Source organism: Belonocnema kinseyi, chromosome 2 (genome assembly GCF_010883055.1).
Source record: "Belonocnema kinseyi isolate 2016_QV_RU_SX_M_011 chromosome 2, B_treatae_v1, whole genome shotgun sequence".
NCBI lineage: Eukaryota > Metazoa > Arthropoda > Insecta > Hymenoptera > Cynipidae > Belonocnema > Belonocnema kinseyi.
This window is the reverse complement of record NC_046658.1, coordinates 177,313,934-177,334,007: the sequence shown is the minus strand read 5'-3', so window position 1 is coordinate 177,334,007 and position 20,074 is coordinate 177,313,934. Positions and strand designations below refer to the sequence as shown.

The 20,074-nt window shown below is 22.2% G+C and overlaps 1 protein-coding gene across 1 annotated transcript in view; it reads left to right on the top strand.

Annotated features, from left to right (window-relative positions):
* LOC117167896 (secretory carrier-associated membrane protein 5A) overlaps positions 1–20,074 on the top strand; it is a 29,901-nt gene that overhangs the window by 1,928 nt on the left and 7,899 nt on the right. The window contains exons 2-5 of the mRNA XM_033353134.1: positions 5,890–6,150; positions 6,271–6,334; positions 12,892–13,020; positions 17,837–17,993. Coding sequence (XP_033209025.1) covers positions 5,890–6,150; positions 6,271–6,334; positions 12,892–13,020; positions 17,837–17,993 — 611 coding nt within the window. The remainder of the gene's footprint in view (positions 1–5,889; positions 6,151–6,270; positions 6,335–12,891; positions 13,021–17,836; positions 17,994–20,074) is intronic.

The following is a 20,074-nucleotide window of genomic DNA, read 5'->3' as shown; positions in this document are numbered from 1 at the left end:
GTTCATATGCAAAATCCAAAATTTTGCTCAAAACGCTTCAAAGAAATTCAGGCGTATTCCTTGGCTGATTACAAGAACTTTTTATTCTTGATGATTTTTCCGAAAAGCGCATCGTTTATAGTAAAAAAATTCATGAATGTTTTTACAAAAATTTTGCCATTAAGACGCCATTTTGAAAATACTAAAACGAAAAATCGATCTTTGAACCATGGATTCTCAAAGTTTAGACATTTATTCCACCGGTTAGTGAGAAACCAGGTTAATTACAGACTCGAAAAGCTTTGGAAAATGGTTCACAAAAAAAAATCGGCACGAAAAATCAGTTTTTTTTTTTTTGTTTAAACTGCATTTTGGGATAATAAATAAGTTTTTTGAGGAATTTCATTGGCACCATCGGAAAGAGGAGATCTTAAGCAATAAAAATATATGTGTCTCAATTTTTTCTAGTGTCGAATAGTCTTAGTTATTGGCCGTTGAAAAGCAGTGTACCGGTAGTGGCGTTTTGGCCGTTTAAGGGTTAATTTTCTACCAGAAAGAAAAGAATTTTTAAACAAGAATATTACTTTTCTACCAAAGAAAAACGATTTTTTGAAAGAATTTTTAACAATATTCATACTTTTTTGTCCAAATACATAAATCTTTAACCAAATAATTAAATTATCAATCTAAAAAATTAAATGTCAAGAAAATACATACATTTTTTTAACCGAAGATTTATATAAAAAAAAATTCAATCAAGAAGATTAATTCCCTCCAAAAAGACGATTTTTTAAACGAATTCTTAACGAAATACATAAATTTCTAACTAAAAAGTTAAATTTTCAATTAAAAAACTACTTTTTAACAGAATACATTTTTAATCAAAGATGTAAATTTTATATCAAGAAGATTACTTTTCTTCCAGAAAGAAAAGAATTTTCAGCTTAATACATGAATTTTTAACCAAATTGTTAAATTTTCAAAACAAAAAAATTAATTTTCAACAAAATACGTACCTTTTCTACCTAAACTGAATTTTAAATCTAGAAAGTTAATTTTATAAAAAAATAATAATTTTCAACAAAATTCATGAGTTTTAAACAAATAGTTGATTTTTTAATCAAATGCCTTAATTTTCTGTATGAAAAAGGTCATTTTTAACAAAATAAAAAAAAATGTATTCCAATAGTTAAATTTTCAATTAAAAAAAAAAAGAATTTTCATTCAAATACATCAGTTTTTAACCAAATCGTTGAATTTTCAACCAAGCTGCTTAATTTTCTACCTGAAAAAAGTAAATTTTAACAAAATAAATAAATTTTCAACCAAATGGTTAAATTATTAATCAAGTACCTTAATTTTCTATATGAAAAGAGTAATTTTTTTACAAAATACAAAAAATTTATTCCAATAGTTAAATTTTCAATTTAAAAAAAAAAATAATTTTCAACTTTTTTAAAGAGTTTTTAACAAAATACATATATTTTTAACAAAAGATTTGAATTTTAAACAAACAAAATTAATTTTCTACAAGAAAAAAATAGAATTTTCAATCAAGAAGATTAATTTTCTACCAGAAAATAAGATTTTTTCAACGAATTTTCAACAAAATACATACATTTTTGCCAAATATTTGAATTTTTGACCTAGAAGATTAATTTTTTACCAAAAAAAGCAACTTTTCTAAAGAATTTTTAACAAAATACATACATTTTAAACAAAAAATTTGAATTTTCAACCAAGAAGGTTAATTTTCCACAAGAAAAAAAAAGAATTTTCAATCAAGAAGAATAATTTTTTACCAAAAAAGACAATTTTTTAAAACAATTTTTAACAAAATTCATCAATTTTGACTAAATGCATAAATCTTTAAACAAGTAGTAAAGTTTTCAATCTTAAAAATTAAATTTCAAGGAAATACATACATTTTTAACCAAATATTCGAATGCAAACAAACAAAAAATTAATTTTCTATTCGAAAAAAAAACTTTCAATCAAGAAGATTAATTTTCCATAAAAAATATAAATTTTCAAAAGAATTTTTAACAAAATACATCAATTGCTAACCAAATAGTTAAATTTTCAATAAAAAAACTATTTTTTAACAACATGTTACATTTTTTAACAATCACCAAAATTTGTAACCAAATAGTTAAAGTTTTAATAAAAAAATTTTAATTTTAATGAATTACATACATTGTTAATCAAAAAGTTGAATTTTAAACCAATAAGATTAATTTTCTACAAAAAAAAAGAATTTTCAAAAAAATACATGAATTTTTAACCACATGGTTGAATTTTCATTAAAAAAAATAGTTTTCAATAAAATGCATACATTTCTAACCAAAGAGTTTCATTTTAAATTAAGAAGATTAATTTTCTACCAAAATAAAAAAGGGATTTTCAAATAATACTTTCATTTTTAACAAAATAGATAATTTTTTACCAATAAGGTTAATTTTCTAGCAACCAATTCCAACCCGTTTCCTACAAAACTTTTCACTTTTATACTAGATTATAATTACTATAAAAATAACTATTTTCAAATCAAAAAGACGAATTTTCAACCAAGAGTTTTCAGTCAATAAAGAGAAAAAAAGTTCATCAAAAAAATATTTTATACAAAGTGTTGAATTTTCCAGCCGAAACTTTCCACTTTGATTGAAAATGTAACTCTAGTTTTAAATTAAATATTTTTCTTAAAAATTCTCCTTATCTGTTAGAAAATTAATATTTTTGGTCGAATATTCAACCATTTGGTATAAAATTCATCTACTTTGATATAAATTTAATCTTTTTTTTGTTGTCAAAAATACAAGTATTTAGTTAAAAATGAATCTGTTTTGTTCTAAAATAAAACTACTGGTTTAAAAATGGAAATAATTTTTTTTACTCATTATTTTGATTGAGCCTTTATTATTTTCATCATTTTATTACAAATCCAATCTCTTTGGCTCAAAATTCATTTTTCAGGTTTAAAAATTCAACTATTCTCGTTGCAGATTTATCATTTTAGTTCAAAAGTAATATTTTCTGGTAGATATTTCGTCTCTTTTAGTTAAAAATGCAACTGTTTTGTAAAAAATGGTTATTTTTGGCTTGAAAATTCAACAATTTTATTATAATTTTTTTTTTACTGAAAAACTTTCCGTGCTTAAAAGTTGATTCTTTTTTCCTGAAAATTTTTATGTTTTGTAGGCACTTAATCTTTTTTGTTTAGAATTGCAACTGTTTAGTTTTTTGTTAAAATTGTTTAATCTTTTTGTTTACATTCGACTATTTGGTTACAAAATTATCTTCATAGGTTGAGAATTAATCTTCTCGTTTCAAAACATAATATTTTGGTAAAAATTCATTATTTTTCTTGAAGATTCATTATTTCACTTCAAAATTAATCTGTTTTTCAGAGATTTCATCTTTTTTTATCAAAAATGCAACTTTTTGGTGGAAAATTAATCTTTTTTGATCGAAAATTCAACTATTTGATTGAAAATTAAGTTTTTTGTTGAAAATTAAAAAAGTTTCGGCTCAAGAATTTACATTTTTTATGGAAAATTCATCTTTTTGGCTCGAAATTTAACAATTTGGTTGAAATTTTTTTTGCTAATAAATCCTTTATGGTTAGAGTTTCTCTTTCTGATTTGAAAATTCTGATTCTTTTTTAGACGTTTCATATTTTTTGGTTTAAAATGCAACTGTTTGATTGAAAATTACTCTGTTTTGGTTAAGAACTCAACTACTTTGTTGAATTATTTTTCGTGGAAAATAATCTTTTTGGTTGACGATTCATCTCTTTGGTTGAAAATTGAAACTTTTTGCAACAAATGCATTTTTCATTTTTGTTAAACATTAATTTTTTTAACTGAAAATTTAAATATTTCATTTTTAGTTGAAAATTTAACTATTTGTTGGAAAATTCTTCTATTTTGTTGAAAATTCGTCTGTTTTAGTAGGAAATTAATCTTCCTGCTTGAAAATTTAACTATTTGTTTAAAAAGGTGAAGTTCAATCTTTTTTTGTTAGAAAATTCGATTATTTGATTGAAAAATTATCTTTGTAACTTGAAAACTCAACTCTTTTGTTGAAAATTCATCACTATTGTTTAAAAATTCAAGTATTCTTTTGGAAATTGCAATATATTGCGACTTGAAAACTTAATTTAAAATAATTTTAATTTAAATTAGATTATAATTAACTTGATTTAATTTAAAGTGTTTCATATGGAAAAAAATGTGTGAAAAATCACCCTTTTTCCTGTTTTGAGAACATTCTGGACTGTGAAGTCTCATTATTGTATACAATATTTTTTACGCCATGCAATAATTAATTTTTAAGTTCTCCTTAAATCTAAAAGGTTATCTTTTTTACGAGTGTCATGATAACAAACAATTAACCTTCAGTCATAAGTTTATAACACCAGATGTATTTTGCATAAATGAGAAAAATGAGACATTTTGTTGAAAAATTCATATTTTGTGGTTGAAAACTAAGCTAATTGTTGCAAAATTTAACTAATTTGTTAAAAATTCATCTCTTTGCTTTAAAATGTAACTGTTAGATTGAAAATTAATGTATTTTCATTTTTTATCGTTTAAAATAGAGCTTTTTGTTTAAAAATTATTTTTTTTTCGTTGAAAATGCAAGTATTTTGTTAAAAAGTCATCTCTTTGGTTGCAAATTCAACTATTTGTTTAATAGTTCTTTTTTTATATTTATTTTTTTATTGGCAATTTAATTATTATATTTTTGGATGAAAATTTATTTTGCCTTTAAACTGTAAAAGTTAAAATTTGGAAGTTTTACACATTTCTGGTTAAAAAATATAAATGCAGACTATTTTCAATTCTCTCAATTGACGAATTTGTCCATGCATTTGTAGACGTTCAAAGTTATATTATTTAAGCTATTTCAAGTTAGAATCACTAAAAGTTGAATGATTAACATTTTGTTAACTGCACCAAAGCGTCAGGAGTTAAAGTATTTTAAATTGTTTAAAGCCAATAATGGATCAATAATTATTTTTAAAAATAAATGCAATACCTTCATTCACAAATTAAAAATTTAAATAATAAAACAATTAAAATAGCAATATTAAAAGTTTGAATTTTCATATTTGATGTTTGATTGCTCACTTTCAATAAACAGTCAAATATTGCAAAATATTAAAAAGTTACTCTTTTTTAATTAAAAAAATTGTGTTTAAGTTACTTACCGCCAATGATTATCAGTTAAAAATTTAAATACTTAAATATTGTTTTCATCCATTTATTATAAATTCTGTATTTAAAATTTTACAATATTAGAATTCTCGTCTTTAAATATTATTTGTCAGGAAAAATAAAAAATTGTTCAACAGAAAATCTGGAAATTTAGAAAATTAAGTTCTTCGGGCCATTAATGAAAAATGTTTAATTTCTCTTTAATAATGATGATAAAATAAAACAATGTGCAGAATTCCTGAAAATAAAACCAAGAATCTAACGAATAAATTTGTACAACCACCATAAAACGTTCCTATTACAATTTGAAAAAAGATTTTTGAAAATTCTTAAAAAATAAAAGAATAAAATTATTTTTCTGGACAAAAATAAAAATGAGGCAAAGAAAATGAATTATTTTTCTTATTATCAAATCACAATAAAAAAAACATTTGTAAATATAATCACCAACGATTCGGCACTCATACAACACCCTTATAAAGCCAAGAAAATTTTCAGCAGATAGGAACAGCAACGAAAACACGATTCGTTGCTGTGGTTGTCCAAATTTGGTCCTTCGTTTCTCGGTTTTTTATTTTCAGGAATTCTGCACATTAACTTTATTATTGGACCTTAAACAGGATTTTCAGTTTGATTTTAATCTTATTTCAATTTCTGAAATTTTGAAATGAGATAAATAATTAATTTTCAGCCGCCACCTCGGCAGCCAACTGCAACAAATCCCAGTAGAGGTGTTGATGATTTTAGTAATCCATTTGCCAGTCCTGTTTCGCCAGTAACGACTCAAGTTCGCGGAGCCTCAAATCCACCGCTCTATGGAGGTGCTGGAGCCACACCACAACCAGCTACACTTCAGCCAACAAGTCAGGAAGTGCCACCCCCAAATTATGCACGCAGTGCTCAACAAACTGCTCCCCAGTCATATGGAAATACCTTTTCTGCAACTGGAAATGTATGCTTCATTCTTATATCGTCCGATAGTCATCCAATTCTTCATTCATTAAAATCTTTCCTTCTCTATTGTTTCTTAAATTATCATTACATTTTATAAGATATTTATTTGAAATTTCAGATGCAAAGCGAAGAAGAATTCAAGGCAAGGAGGGACCAGGAAATGCAAAATTCTCCTTACTATTGTAAGCATTGTTGAATTATTTCGTTGCATATAGGATTTTCCGACTGATTATGGTCAACTTTAATCCCATGAATATTTTGAAACCAAAAATTCCTTCGAGCTTTTTTTTTGAAACATTTTTTAAATAATCAGATTAATTTTGATCTTTTTTAAGAAAATTTTTTACTTTAAAAATGTTCCATTTTAGATTTTTAACTTAAAACAATTAACAATTAGAAAAGTTTAAAATTTAAGTCCAGATTTGAACGTTAAAAATTAAACTGTTTCAATTGGCAAGCCTTATTAGTTAAAGAAATTTAAACGCCCTATTGAAACTTTATAAACTCTTTTTGATTTTTAAATAACTTCAAAATAATATATTTATGATTAAAGGCTTCTATGAAATTTTAAATGTAATTTTACTCTAAAATATTCCATTTTTAAATCATGCAATTTGAAATTGTTCAGTTAAGGAAAATAATAGTTACTTAATATTCAAAAATAACTGACTTTTCCTTTAAAATCGATCATTATAAATTCAATATTCAAAACTAAAAGAAAAAACTAAACTTTGAATGTTCCAATTTTAATTTTTCTATTTAACCAAATTTAATTTGTAAGTAAAATTGTTCAATTTTGACAAAGTTCGAGTATTTTAAATAATTTCAACCGTCAAAATCTGAATATTCGTACAAACATTTCGGCCTAATTTAAAATAAAATTTAGATTTTGGCAGATTTCGAACAAAGAATTTAGAAGCTTTTTAAGAATTTTTACAGGCTTCGGAGGAATAAAAAACGTTTTTCAGGAAAATGGAAAATGATCTTTATTTAAATAAACGAATTTTAAGAGAATATTTTTAAAAAATTATAACGATTTACAAGTTTTTTTAAACTTAATGTGGAAAATTTTAAGAAAATCTCTTTAAATTGGTAGAATTAAACAAAAAATTAATTTGAAAAAATGTAAAACAGCATGTAGATGTTTCAAGATTTTGAAATAATATGTCAGTATTTTAAAGATTTTAAAAATAATTTAACTTTTAATTTGAACAGGGAACTTCAATTTTTTTACAAATTTAAAGTTGGAACTGGAATTTATCCAAAATAATAATAATTTTTTTAAAGAACGAATTTTAATTTTAAGTTGAAATGGGATATTTTTGAAAAAAAATTAAATTATGAATGAGAATAGTGAATTTTAAAGAAAAAGTCTAATTATTAGTTGAAACGGAGAATTTTCGAACAAGAATTTGAACAAGGAATTTTCCAGTTTTAATAATTCCGACTGGAAAATTGGATTTTTTAAACAAAATGAGGTTTTTTCGAACAAAATTTAAATTATGAAATGTAACAAGGGGATTCTACAAAAAATTCTAATTCTTAGTTTAAGTGGAGAGTTTTCGAAAAGAATTAAAATTCTTGATCTGAATAGGGATTTTTTCAAAAGAATTTTATTTCTGAGAGGAATGAAGAATTTTCTTAAAGAATTAACATTTTAGATTTGACCAGGGAATTTTTTAATTTTTATTCAATTTTCAGCTGGAATTAGAATTTATTCAGGAGAATAACAATTCTCAATGCAAAATTGAATTTTTCAAACAAAATTATTATTCTATGTTGAAACGCGGTATTTTCGAGAAGAAAATTTAATTATGAATTGGAACAGGGAATTTAAAAAAATCGAATTCTTACAATTGTTTTATTTTCAACAACTTTTAAACTTCAATTTTCGAAGTTTAAAATTTAAGGGTTTCAATTTAAATACTTTCATTTGCAATTCAGTTTTTATTACTTCAAATGGAACAATTTTTAGATTTATTGTTCGATTTTTTAAATATCATTGACCGTGAAAAAAGCGAACCGGGACAAACCTTGAAATGACCAGGAATTTTTTTCTTTGATTAAAATGGTCACCCTGTCACAATTTTCACGAAAAATTATTTTAAATTACAGTTTTTATAGTATGGTGTATATTATTGTTTATTTTTTATATTTCAAAATGAATAATAATTCTAAAGGAATATGTGAAATTAAAAAATTAAAAATTGATTTTACAATTTAAAAAATGGAAATTAAACTATCTGAATTTGTTACAGCAACAAATGGATGATTTCGGTCATTTTAAGTGATTACAATTTTCGAGTTTTGAATTCTCATGATGAACGGGAAACCAGGCATTTTTTGAAACCGGGAATTTGATAAATTTGTAGAAGAAAAATCTGTCCATGTTCGATTTCAACAGTTTTTTAATAATTAGTTGAATTTTTATGTTTTTCAATAATGTTATTATTTAGCTTACAGTGTATAAATCAAAATTATTTTACTTTAAATATTTTTAATTAAAAATTTTTATTTCTAAGCTTACATTTTTAATTTGAAGAATTTTAAAACGCTTTTTTAAATACTTGAACAAATAAAAAGTAAAAGCCTTTGATGTTGAAAATTTGGGATAAAAAAACATTTTTATTAAATAAATAAGTCAATTTTTTCAATTTATCTGTACTTTAAGTTATAAAAAGTGAACGAAAACGATTTGACAAAACGACTTCAAATAAGTTAAAAATTTTGGAAATTTTAGATTTTAACGTTAAAACTTAAGCGGTTTCAATTTGAAAATCTTAGTCATTAAACAAATGTGAACGTGTGACAGAAAGTTTATAAACTATTTTCAACTTAAAAATAACTTCATAATAATATATTCTTAATCAAAAAAAATGTTATTACATTTAAAAAAATATTGTTTTAATTTTAAAAAAGATTAATTATTGAATATTTAGCAATATTTGAATTTTTATTAAAGGCAAGTAAATTGAAACCAAATATTTAAAAGTAAAGAATCTTTAACAGAACTGTTTGACATAGAAAACCTGAAATCGTTAAAATTTCGAAAAATGCTTAATTTGTAAGTGAAATTTTTAAATTTTGATGTATAATTTACAAATGAACATTTGTAGAAAAAATTGTAATTTTAAGAGATATTTAGGAGTTTTAAAAAGAATAAAAATTATCATTCAAATTTTAGAAAGTTTTCTTAAAATCTTCTAGAATTTTTTTTGACCAAGAAAAATTATTTCTACCAAAAAAGTCAAATTTACAACAAAATACGTACATTATTAACTTAAAAAGATAAATCATTAACCGAAAATAATTGAAGTTAATTTTACTGTTACAAAATTAATGTTCAACCAAACAGATAAATTTTAAATTAAAGTAATGGAATTATTAGTTAGAACAGTTGAATTTCAAACCAACAAGATGATTTTTCAACTAAAGAGGATCAATTGTCAACCAAAAATTGCATAATTAAATTTTCAGTTAAAAAATTAAGGTTGTTAAGCCAAAAAGAGATGAATTTAGAACTGGAATGATGGAATGTCCATTTGAAAAAGTTAAATTATCAGATAATAAAAAATAATAATTCTCAACCAAAGAAAAATTTTTATCGAAAAACTAGTTACATTTTCAAATAGAGTGAACAGTTTTTAACGAAGATGATGAATTTTCAACTGGAATAGTTGAATTTTATTTAAAAGCGATTATTTTTTAACTGAAGTGATCACTCTTTAACTAAAACAATTGGGTTTTAAACCAAAATGACGAATTTTTAACTAAAAAATACCGTTTTTAAATAAAAAATTGAACATTTAAATTTTCAGCTGAAAGAACTAAACTAAAATGTTGGAATATTTAATTTTCTACTAAAAAGAACGATTTTTTAAAACAAAATACATAAATTATGAACTAAATACTTGCATTTTCTTCTTAAACCGATCAAATCGCAGCAAAAAATTGAAAAGTTAAATTTTTAATTAAAAAAAATGAGTTTAAAAAAATTTTTTAAATATGCAGATTTGCCGTTTTATTCAGAGAAAAAAATTCCCGGTTTTTTCCTGGTTGGCAAAAATTTTGAACAGTTCTATTTGAAGTAATAAAAACTGACCTGCAAATCATTTTATGCAATTTTAAGCTAGAAACATTTACAATTGAGCGATTACATTTTATTTATAAACTGAAACCTTCGTAAATTCGCAATTAATTTTTTTTAATTTTAAATAGTTTAAAAAATTACATGTTATATATTTTTCAAATTTTATATTATTTTCGAAATTTTTTCAAAACTTCTAAACATTTAAAAAAATTATTTGAATTTTTCCTCAAATTTCTTTAAAAAATCCTGCAAAATTAAAATTACTTCCTTAAAATCTTCCAGATTCATTTTTGACCATTTTTTCAATCTTTTGAATTCTTCTGAAATATTCTCTTAAAATAAATTTTCAAAAATAAAAAAATTATTTTCAATTTTCCTAGGAATCTTAAGAAAATGGTTTTATTTTTTTGAAGCATTCCACAATTCTTGAAAAGAATCTCTTAAAATTACTCAAATTTCGCTTACAAATAATAAATGTTCAATTGTTATTTATACTTTCAAATTGTGAAGACATTTTTTAAAATTTGCAAGATTTTCTGAAAATTGCAGAAAAAATTCAATTCATTTTGACAGACATTTAGAAGTTCTGAAAAAATTTCCAAAATTATTTAAATTTACAACAAATTAAAAACAACTTATAGATTTCTCAAGATTTTGAAATAAAATTTTAAAGCTTTCCAAGGATGTTCAAACTATTTAAAAAGAAAATAATTGAATGTCTAATATAAGAAGTGTTCAGTTAAAAAATTTTCAATTTTTCAATATTTGATATTTCTAGCTTTAGATTTCTTAAAATTATATAGTTTTGAAAATTTTAAAGTTCATTGATTGATTTTTTAATTTAGAGCATTGAAAATGATGACGTGGATTTATATTTTCGTATATTGAAAAATTTTAGTATCTTCAATTTTATACGCGTAAATTATTGAGCATTTGAATGCAAAATTTTGTGATTAAAAATTCTGAGTCCTTTTATTTGCATTTTTTCATTTTATATTTTTAATTTTTCCCTTTTATAGGTTTTAATTTTGCAATTCAATTTCAATTGGATGAATTTTGGATTGGCATTTTAATAATTTAATAATTATTATTAATCTTTAAGCAATTTAAATTTAGTTCAAATAATTCAAATTTTAAAGAGTTTGAGTGTAAAAAAGTTTTAATATGACAATTTTCAGTGTCTAAAATTTTTTCAGTTTTAATTACTATTTACTGAAAAAGTTTTCAAACAAATAATTCAAAACATTTTTTCATTTTAGAAAAAAATGTATCTTATCAGCATTAATTTTAATGTTTTCAATATTAAATTGTGAAATTTTAATAATTGCTTTGAATTTAAAATTATTCATATTCAAAAGCTTTCAATCTTTAATTATTAAATTTTGATATTATAAAGAATACAATTTCAATTCCTGTTTCAATTTCTATTTTCAAAATTTGAATCTAAAAATATATAAGTTTCGTGATTCTCCAGTTCTAATTATAATTGTTTAATTTTTAACGCTTCGACTTAGAAATTATACAGCTTAACTATTCTTGAAAAAAATTATTAAAAAAGATTTTTCGGGCAAGAAAGAACAAAAAATCATAGGAAAATTATAATTTTGAGAGAAAAATAATTGTTAATATAAAGAAAAAATGTATTTATACTAGATTTTCCATTTTCAACCATTTTAGGTTATCTTAGGGATTTAAACCAAAAATTGTTGTTTTCTTTTTTTAACAAAAATCATTATAATTTGACCAACATATAGTATATTTGGACAATTTTAGGTTACGTTAAAGCTTTTTACAAGAAAATTGCTATCTTAAATAAAAAATTATTATAGCTTCAACATTATTTGGATTATCTTAACAATTTTATATTATGTTATCATTTTTCGTCGGAAATTGGTATATTTAATTTAAAAAATTTGATTTTAGAGCCAATTCTCAAATTCGGACAATTTTAGGTTATGTTAAAATTTTACACAAAAAATATGCCTTTAAAAACAAAGATGACGATTATTTGAAGAAGATTTAGAATCTTTGAACAATTTTGAATCCTGTTAGCGTTTTTCGTAAAAATGTTATATTTTTAATAGGAAAAAAAATTCAATAGTGATTTACAATTTTGAACAATTTTAGGTAATGTTATTATTGCACGTCAAAAAATGTTATTTAAAAAAAAATCATTAACGTTTAAACAAGAGACTTACCATTTTTAACAGTTTACAATATTTTAACAATAATAGCTTATTTTGATATTTTTTTTTACCAATAAATCGGTAGTTTTTTATCAAAATATGGAACGGTTTCATTGTCAATATATTGTAAAAAGAATTATTTGTATTGATTTTGAAGTCAAGACATTAATCTTCATCAATTATCAAAAATATTGTCCTTTTTTTATATTATTTTAGAAAATGGATACTATGATTTATAAAAATGTTTTTTTAATATTAATTTTATCTTTTAATTTAAAAAATTTTAAATTATTATTTTTTAAATTATTATTAATTAAAATTAATCTGCGATTAGGAAAATATTTCGAAATTGAATTTAATTGATTAGATTTTTTTAAAAGTAAACCTGGAAAAGTCCTGGAAATATATTTCTTTTATTTAATTTTTTTTTGCATTAAATTACATGAATTTGTTTATATTGCAGCAAGACGAAACAACTGGCCACCTCTCCCAGAAAAATGTTGCTTTCAACCCTGCTTTTACCAAGACATTGACACCGAAATTGATGCCAACTTTCAGAGAATCGTCAGACAACTTTATCACCTCTGGCTGTGTAAGATTTTTATCGCATTTTCTATATTAACTAGCAATTAGAAAAAAATTTAATTTATTCAGTTCAAGAAGAAGACTTTAGAAAAAAAATTCATAATAATTTTTAGAGGCTATAAAGATTCTTTTTAGTTATAACTAACCTGATATTTATATTTTAAAGAAAAATTCTCTACTATTTCAATTGAAAAATCTGTAAGTAATGTAAAAAGTTTTATTGAAAAAAATAATATAAAAAGGTTTTATTTATAAATATTTCTTTATAATTTTTATAATTCATTTTATTATTTTTTTATTTATAATTCTTTACCTGAAATAGATATAAATTTTAAATCACAAAGATTAGATTTTGACAAAGGAGTTTAACTTTCAACGAATTAGTTTTAATTTGTATCCAAAAAGATAAATTTTCATTAAAATTTATGAATATTTAACTAGAATATTCGAATTTTCAACCAAAAAGTGAAATTTTTAATCAAAAAGGTGATCAATTTTCAACCAAAAATGGAATAGTTAAATTATGAGTGAAAAAATTTTTCCAGTCAAAAAAAATTGATTTTCAATCAAAGAGACTAATTTCAAAGCAATAGTTACGTTTTTAAATAAAAAATATAAATATAATTAAATAAAAAATGTTAATAAAAATTTTTGTCACCGAAATCAATTTTCAGTTTAAAACATTAATTTGTAATTAAAAAACGATTTTTCAACAGACCCGTAATCCTAAAACAAAAACATGAACTATCAACGAAATAATTGAATTTACGAATAAAAAAGATAAATTTTCGTCTACAAAATTGAATATTTAAATTTTCATTTTAAAAAAAATAATAATTTTCAAGTAAAGAGAATAATTCTAAGCTAAAAAGGGGAAATTTTAATTAAATACATACATTTTATACTAAATAGTTAGATTTTCAAATTAAAAAAACTAATTTTTAACAAAATAGTTAAATTTTCAATCAAAGAAATTAATGGTAAACGAAAAAGACAAATTTCAAGCATATAGTTAAGTTTTTGAATAAAGACGATAATCTTTCATAAAAATTTTGAATATGTAAAATTTCAGTTCAAAAAATTAATTTTCAACAAAAGAAAATAATTTTAAACCAAAAAAAGAAATTCTAATAAAAAAACATGAATTTTTAACCAAATAGTTGAGTTTGCAAATAAAAAAGATAAATTTTCATCGAAAAATGGAATAGATAAATTTTAAGGAAAAAAGTAATTTTCCAACAACAAAAAGTCAACCAAAAAGATAAATTTTCAACCAAGAAGATTAAATGCTAAAAAACAGATTAAATTTCATCAAAATACATGGATTTTCAACTAAAAATGATAAATATTTAACAACAACAAAAGTTTTTTTAAAAGCAATAGTTACATTTTCAAACAAACACGAAAAAAGAAAATTTGAATTTACAACCCAAAAATATGCATTTATAACCAAAGTATTTGAATTTTCATCCAAAAAAGACGATTTTCCAATAAAATAGGCTGTGTATTTTTAACTGAAAAAGATCAATTTTCTAGAAAAAATTAAATAGCTACATTATTAGTAAAAAAAACATTTCCAACCAAATTTTGTAAATCTTTAACCAAAGAAATGAACTTTTAACTAAAATGATGCATTTTCAATCAAACACATATAATTTAAACCAAAATATTTAAATTTTCAACCCAAAATTTGAATATTCTATAATAAAAGAAGAAATTTTCAACAAAAATTATAAATAATTTTTAACCGATTGTGCTAAATTTATTTTTTTTAATTGAAAATTTAACTATTCTATTTTTTGTCGAAAACTGATATTTCTTGACAGAAATTTAATCTTATTGTTTGAAAAAATTAATTTTTTTGCATAAAAATTTAAAATTTTGTTGGAAATTCTTTTTTTGTTGTTAAAAATGAATTTTTTTAACTGAAAATCGATCTTTTCCATGGTTGGTTTAAAATTGGTATTTCTAGTTGAAAATTCATTCAATTGGTTGAAAACTTAACTATCAGGTTGAAAATCCATTTTTTTTTCATAATTAATTTTTTCGAGTACAAAATTTATTTTCGTGAATGAAAATCAGTTTTTTTTTTTATTAAAAATTAATTTTTCATCTGAAAATGTAACTATTTTGTTGAAAAATCATTTATTTTTAAAAAAATTGTCATTTTTGTTAGAAAATTCTTATTTTGGGTTGAAAATTCAACTACTGGTTTAAGAATTCATTTTATTTTGTTGAAGATTCATTATTTTAGTTTAAAATAATTTGTTTGCTTAAAAATTTAACAACATTTTTTAAATTTTGTTGTTTTTTTCTGTTAAAATTTAATTTATTGACTGAAAATGTAACTATTTCTTTCCTGCTGTACTGTTTACCTTCTTCATTTGAAAATTCAGCTATTTCTCTAAAAATGTATGTAGAATTTTTATCTGCTTGGTGAAAAATTCTGCATTTTGGTTAAAAATTTAACTATTAGGTTAAACATTTTTTTTTAATTCAAAATTTGGTTCAATATTTATTTTTTTTTCCAAATTTATTTTTTGGGATAAAAAATGAATCTGTTTATTTGGAAATTCATATTTTTGATTGAAATGAAGTTTTTTTATATAAAATTAATTTTTTTACTGAAAATTTAAATTCCATTTTTTGTCAAAAATTTATCTTTTTTGATAGACATTTAATCTTCTTGATTGCAAATTTAACTATTTTGTCGAAAATTTGGCTTTTTCAGTTAAAAATTTTCCATCGTCTTTTTTGGGCTGAAAATTCAAAGTTTTTCTCAAAAATTTCTCCTTTTGCTTTGAAAATGAGTTTATTTTGGTTAAGGATTTAAATAATTTGTTGTATTTTTTGGTTAATTTCAACTGTTTTATGGAAAAATCAACCATTACATTTTTTGTCGAGAATTAATTTTCTTTTATCGAAAGTGCATCACTTTGGTTGAAAACCGTACTATTTTGTTGAAAATTCATCTTTTTTAAAAAAAAATTGTCATTTTTGTTACAAAATTCTTATTTTGGGTTGAAAATTCAACTACTAATTTAAAAAATCATTTTATTTTGTTGAAGATTTATTATTTTAGTTTAAAATCATTTTTGCTTAAAAATTTAACGACATTTTTTAAATTTTGTTATTTTTTTCTGTGAAAATTTGATTTATTGATTAAAAATGTAACTATTTCTTTCCCAATGTAACATTTACCTTCTTTATTTTAAACTTTAGCTATTTCTCTAAAAATGTATGTATTTTGTTAAATATTTGTCTTTTGTGGTAGAATTTTAATCTTCTTGGTGAAAAATTCTCTTTTTTAGTAAAAATGTAACTATTTTGTTAAAAATTCTTTTAAAATTTTTTTGTCATAGAAAATGAATCTGTTTATTTGGAAATCCATATTTTTGATTGAAAATCAGTTTTTTTTAATACAAAATTAATTTTTTTACTGAAAATTTAACATCCATTTTTGATACAAAATTTATCCTTTTTGATAGAAATTTAATGTTCTTGATTACAAATTTAACTATTTTATGGAAAGTTCATATTTGTGAAAATTTGTCTTTTTATCAATAAAAAATTCATTTTTGTGTTGAAATTTCATTTATTTTATTGAAAATGAGTTTTTTATATTAAAAATTAATGGTTTTTTTACTGAAAATTTATCTATGCCATTTTTTGTCGAAAATTGATATTTTTTGATAGAAGTGTATTCTCCGTGGTTGAAAATTTAACTATTTTCTTGAAAATTTGTCTTTTTTTGGAGAAAATTCATCTTTGGGATTGAAAATTAAATTTATGGTTTAAAAATGAAGTTTTTTTATTGAAGATTAATTATTTTAGTCAAAAATTAATTTTTTTTATAAAAATTTATCTATTTTGTTGGAAGTTCTTTTTTTTGTCGGTAAAAATGATTTCTTTTTAACTAAAAATTGATATTTTCCATGTTTGGTTTAAAATTTTTCTTTTTAGTTGAAAATTCATTCATTTGGTTGAAAATTTAACTATTATTTTTGTTAGAAAATACTTATTTTGGGTTAAAAATTCAACTACTGGGTTAAAAATTCATTTTATTTTGTTGAAGATTCATTATTTTAATTTAAAATAATTTGTTTGCTTAAAAATGTAATGAATTTAAAAAGAAAATTTCTGTTGAAATTTAATTTGTTCATTAAAAATGTAACTTTTTCTAAATTCATATTTTTCATTGAAAATCAGTATTTTTTTACTGAAAATTTAACTTCCATTGTTTGTCAAAAATTTATCTTTTTTGATAGACATTTAATCTTCTTGATCACAAATTTAACTATTTTGTGGAAAACTCATATTTTTGTGAAAATTTGTCTTTTTATCAATTATATATTAAAAATTATTTTTTTTCACTGAAAATTTAATTGTTAAAAATTCGCTTTATTTTGTTCAAAATGAAAATCAATTATTCTAACTGAAAATTTTTTTTGTTTATTTATTGTTTAAAATTATTGGTCTTTTTGAGTAAGTTTTGGCTTTCAAAAATTAAAAAAATGGTGTCATTCATATTGAATTTACTGGAATTTTCTCGCTATAATCAGAAAATTTCATATACAAAGTTTTTAAATCATATAAGATTTTCTGTAAATTTCATTTTAAAAATGTTGTAAAACAAACCGAGTTTTTTTTTCTAATGAAAGAGTAATCTAGTGGATTAAAAAAAAATTTTTTTTTTCATTTTATTTTTATATTTTAATAGATTTGCTAATAATAATAAACTAATTTTTAATCACAACTCAATAATTATATTTTTATATAAAATTGTATTAACCTTATAACTTATAATTTTCTGTCTGTTTCAGTTCACGCACTAGTGATGGTTTTAAACGTCTTCGGTGGATTCTTCTTATTGATTCATTCTGCATCGTTTTCCACCTTCGGACTTAGTATTCTTTACCTCATCCTCTTTACGCCATTCTCGTTTCTTTGCTGGTTCAGACCAGCCTACAAAGCTTTCAAGTTAGTAAATTTTTCTTTAAAAAAAGAAAAGAAAACAAACTACAGTAAAAATCAGGGTGTCTACATTTTAGAGCATCCGGAAAAAGGAGAGAAATATTGTTCACTGAGACAAAAAACAAGAAGTGACTAGGAATTTGATTCATTAACCGAGATTTTTCATTCGGTTTTACTAAAATGAATATTAAAAGTGTTTTTATATTTTATTACTCTCACATCAGTTTGTTCAATTTTGAAACGAACACTGAAAAATACTACATTTTTGATAATGATAATATAAGTGATACATTTTGCAACTTTTTACTTGTAATTCTGAATCACTTCAGAGAATTTTCGAAAATAAAATTATAATTTAGATGAGGAACAATAAATTTTCTAAAGAATGACAATTTTGTAGAATTAAAATTCTGACTTGGAATAGGATGTTTTCCAACAAAATTGTAATTATGAATGGGAATTGAAAATCTTACAAAAAAAATTCTATTTTTTGAAGAGGACATTTTTGAGAAGAATTATAATTCTTACTTGGAACAGAAAATTTTCCTAAGGAATTATGGGTATTTCTGAATTGAATCCGAGAATTTTCGAAGAAAAAATGAAAATTTAGATCTGGAACAAGGAATTTTCCAAAGGAATTATAATTCTAAATTGTAATAGGGATTTTTCTGAATGAATCATAATTCAGATGAGGAACCAGGGATTTTGCAAAGAATTATAATTCTAACTTGAAACTGGAAAATTTACGAAATACTTACAATTCTGACCTGGAAGAGGAAGTTTTTTCAAAGAATTGTAATTCTTACTTAGAACAGGAAATTTTCCGACGCAATTGTATGTAATTCTGAATTGAATCAGAGATTTTTCAAAAAAATATTGTAATTCAGATCTGGAACAAAGACTAGGAACAGGATATTTTCTAAAAGAATTATTATTCTCACTTGGAACAGGACATTTTTCAAAACAATTCTTTGTAATTCGGAATTGGATCCGAGAATTTTTGAAAAAAAAAATATTATTTACACATTAAGAAGAAATTTTCCAAAATATTATAATTCTCACTTGGAACAGGAAATTTTCCAAAAGAATTAGAATTTTAACTAGCAAACTAGAAATGTTAGAAAAGAAACTTGGAACAAACAATTTTTCAAAAGAATTATCATTTTTACTTGGAACGGGGAGTTTTTGAGAAAAATAATGATTTTGATTTGGAACGGGGAATTTTCCAACAAAATTACAATTTAAACTAGCCAATAGGAATTTTAGAAAATAATTCTGATTCTTATTTGGAATATGGAATTTACCAAAATAATTACATCTTTTACTTGGAACGGGGAATTTTCAAAAATAATTATGATTCTGATTTCAAACAGGATATTTTCCAAAAGAATTAAGATTTTTAACTAGAAATATTTAGAAAAGAAACTTGGAACAGAAAACTTTGCAAAAGAATTATAACTTTACTTGAAGCGGGGAATTTTTTATAACAATTATGATTTTGGTTTGGAACAGGGAATTTTCCAACATAATTACAACTTGAACTATAGCAAATAGGAATTAAAAGAAAAATTACTATTTGGACTTGGAACAGGAAATTTTCCGAAGCAATTGCTTGTAATTCTGAATTAGTTCAGAGAATTTTCGAAAAAAATTATAATTTTCAGATATGGAACAAGAAGTTTTCCAAAAGAATTACAATTTTAACTAGCAAACTAGGAATGTTCGAAAAGAAACTTGGAACAAACAATTTTCCAAAAGAATGATAATTTTTACTTGGAACGTGGAATTTTTGAGAAAAATTATGATTTTGATTTGGAACAGGGAATTTTCAAAAATAATTACATCTTTTACTTGGAACGGGAAATTTTCAAAAATAATTCTGATTTGAAACAGGAAATTTTCCAAAAGAATTAAGATTTTTAAATAGAAATATTAGAAAAGAAACTTGAAACAGAAAATTTTGCAAACGGATTATAACTTTACTTGAAGCGGGGATTTTTTTTAGAATAATTATGATTTTTATTTGGAACAGGGAATTTTCCAACAAAATTACAATTTAAACTATAGCAAATAGGAATTAAAAGAAA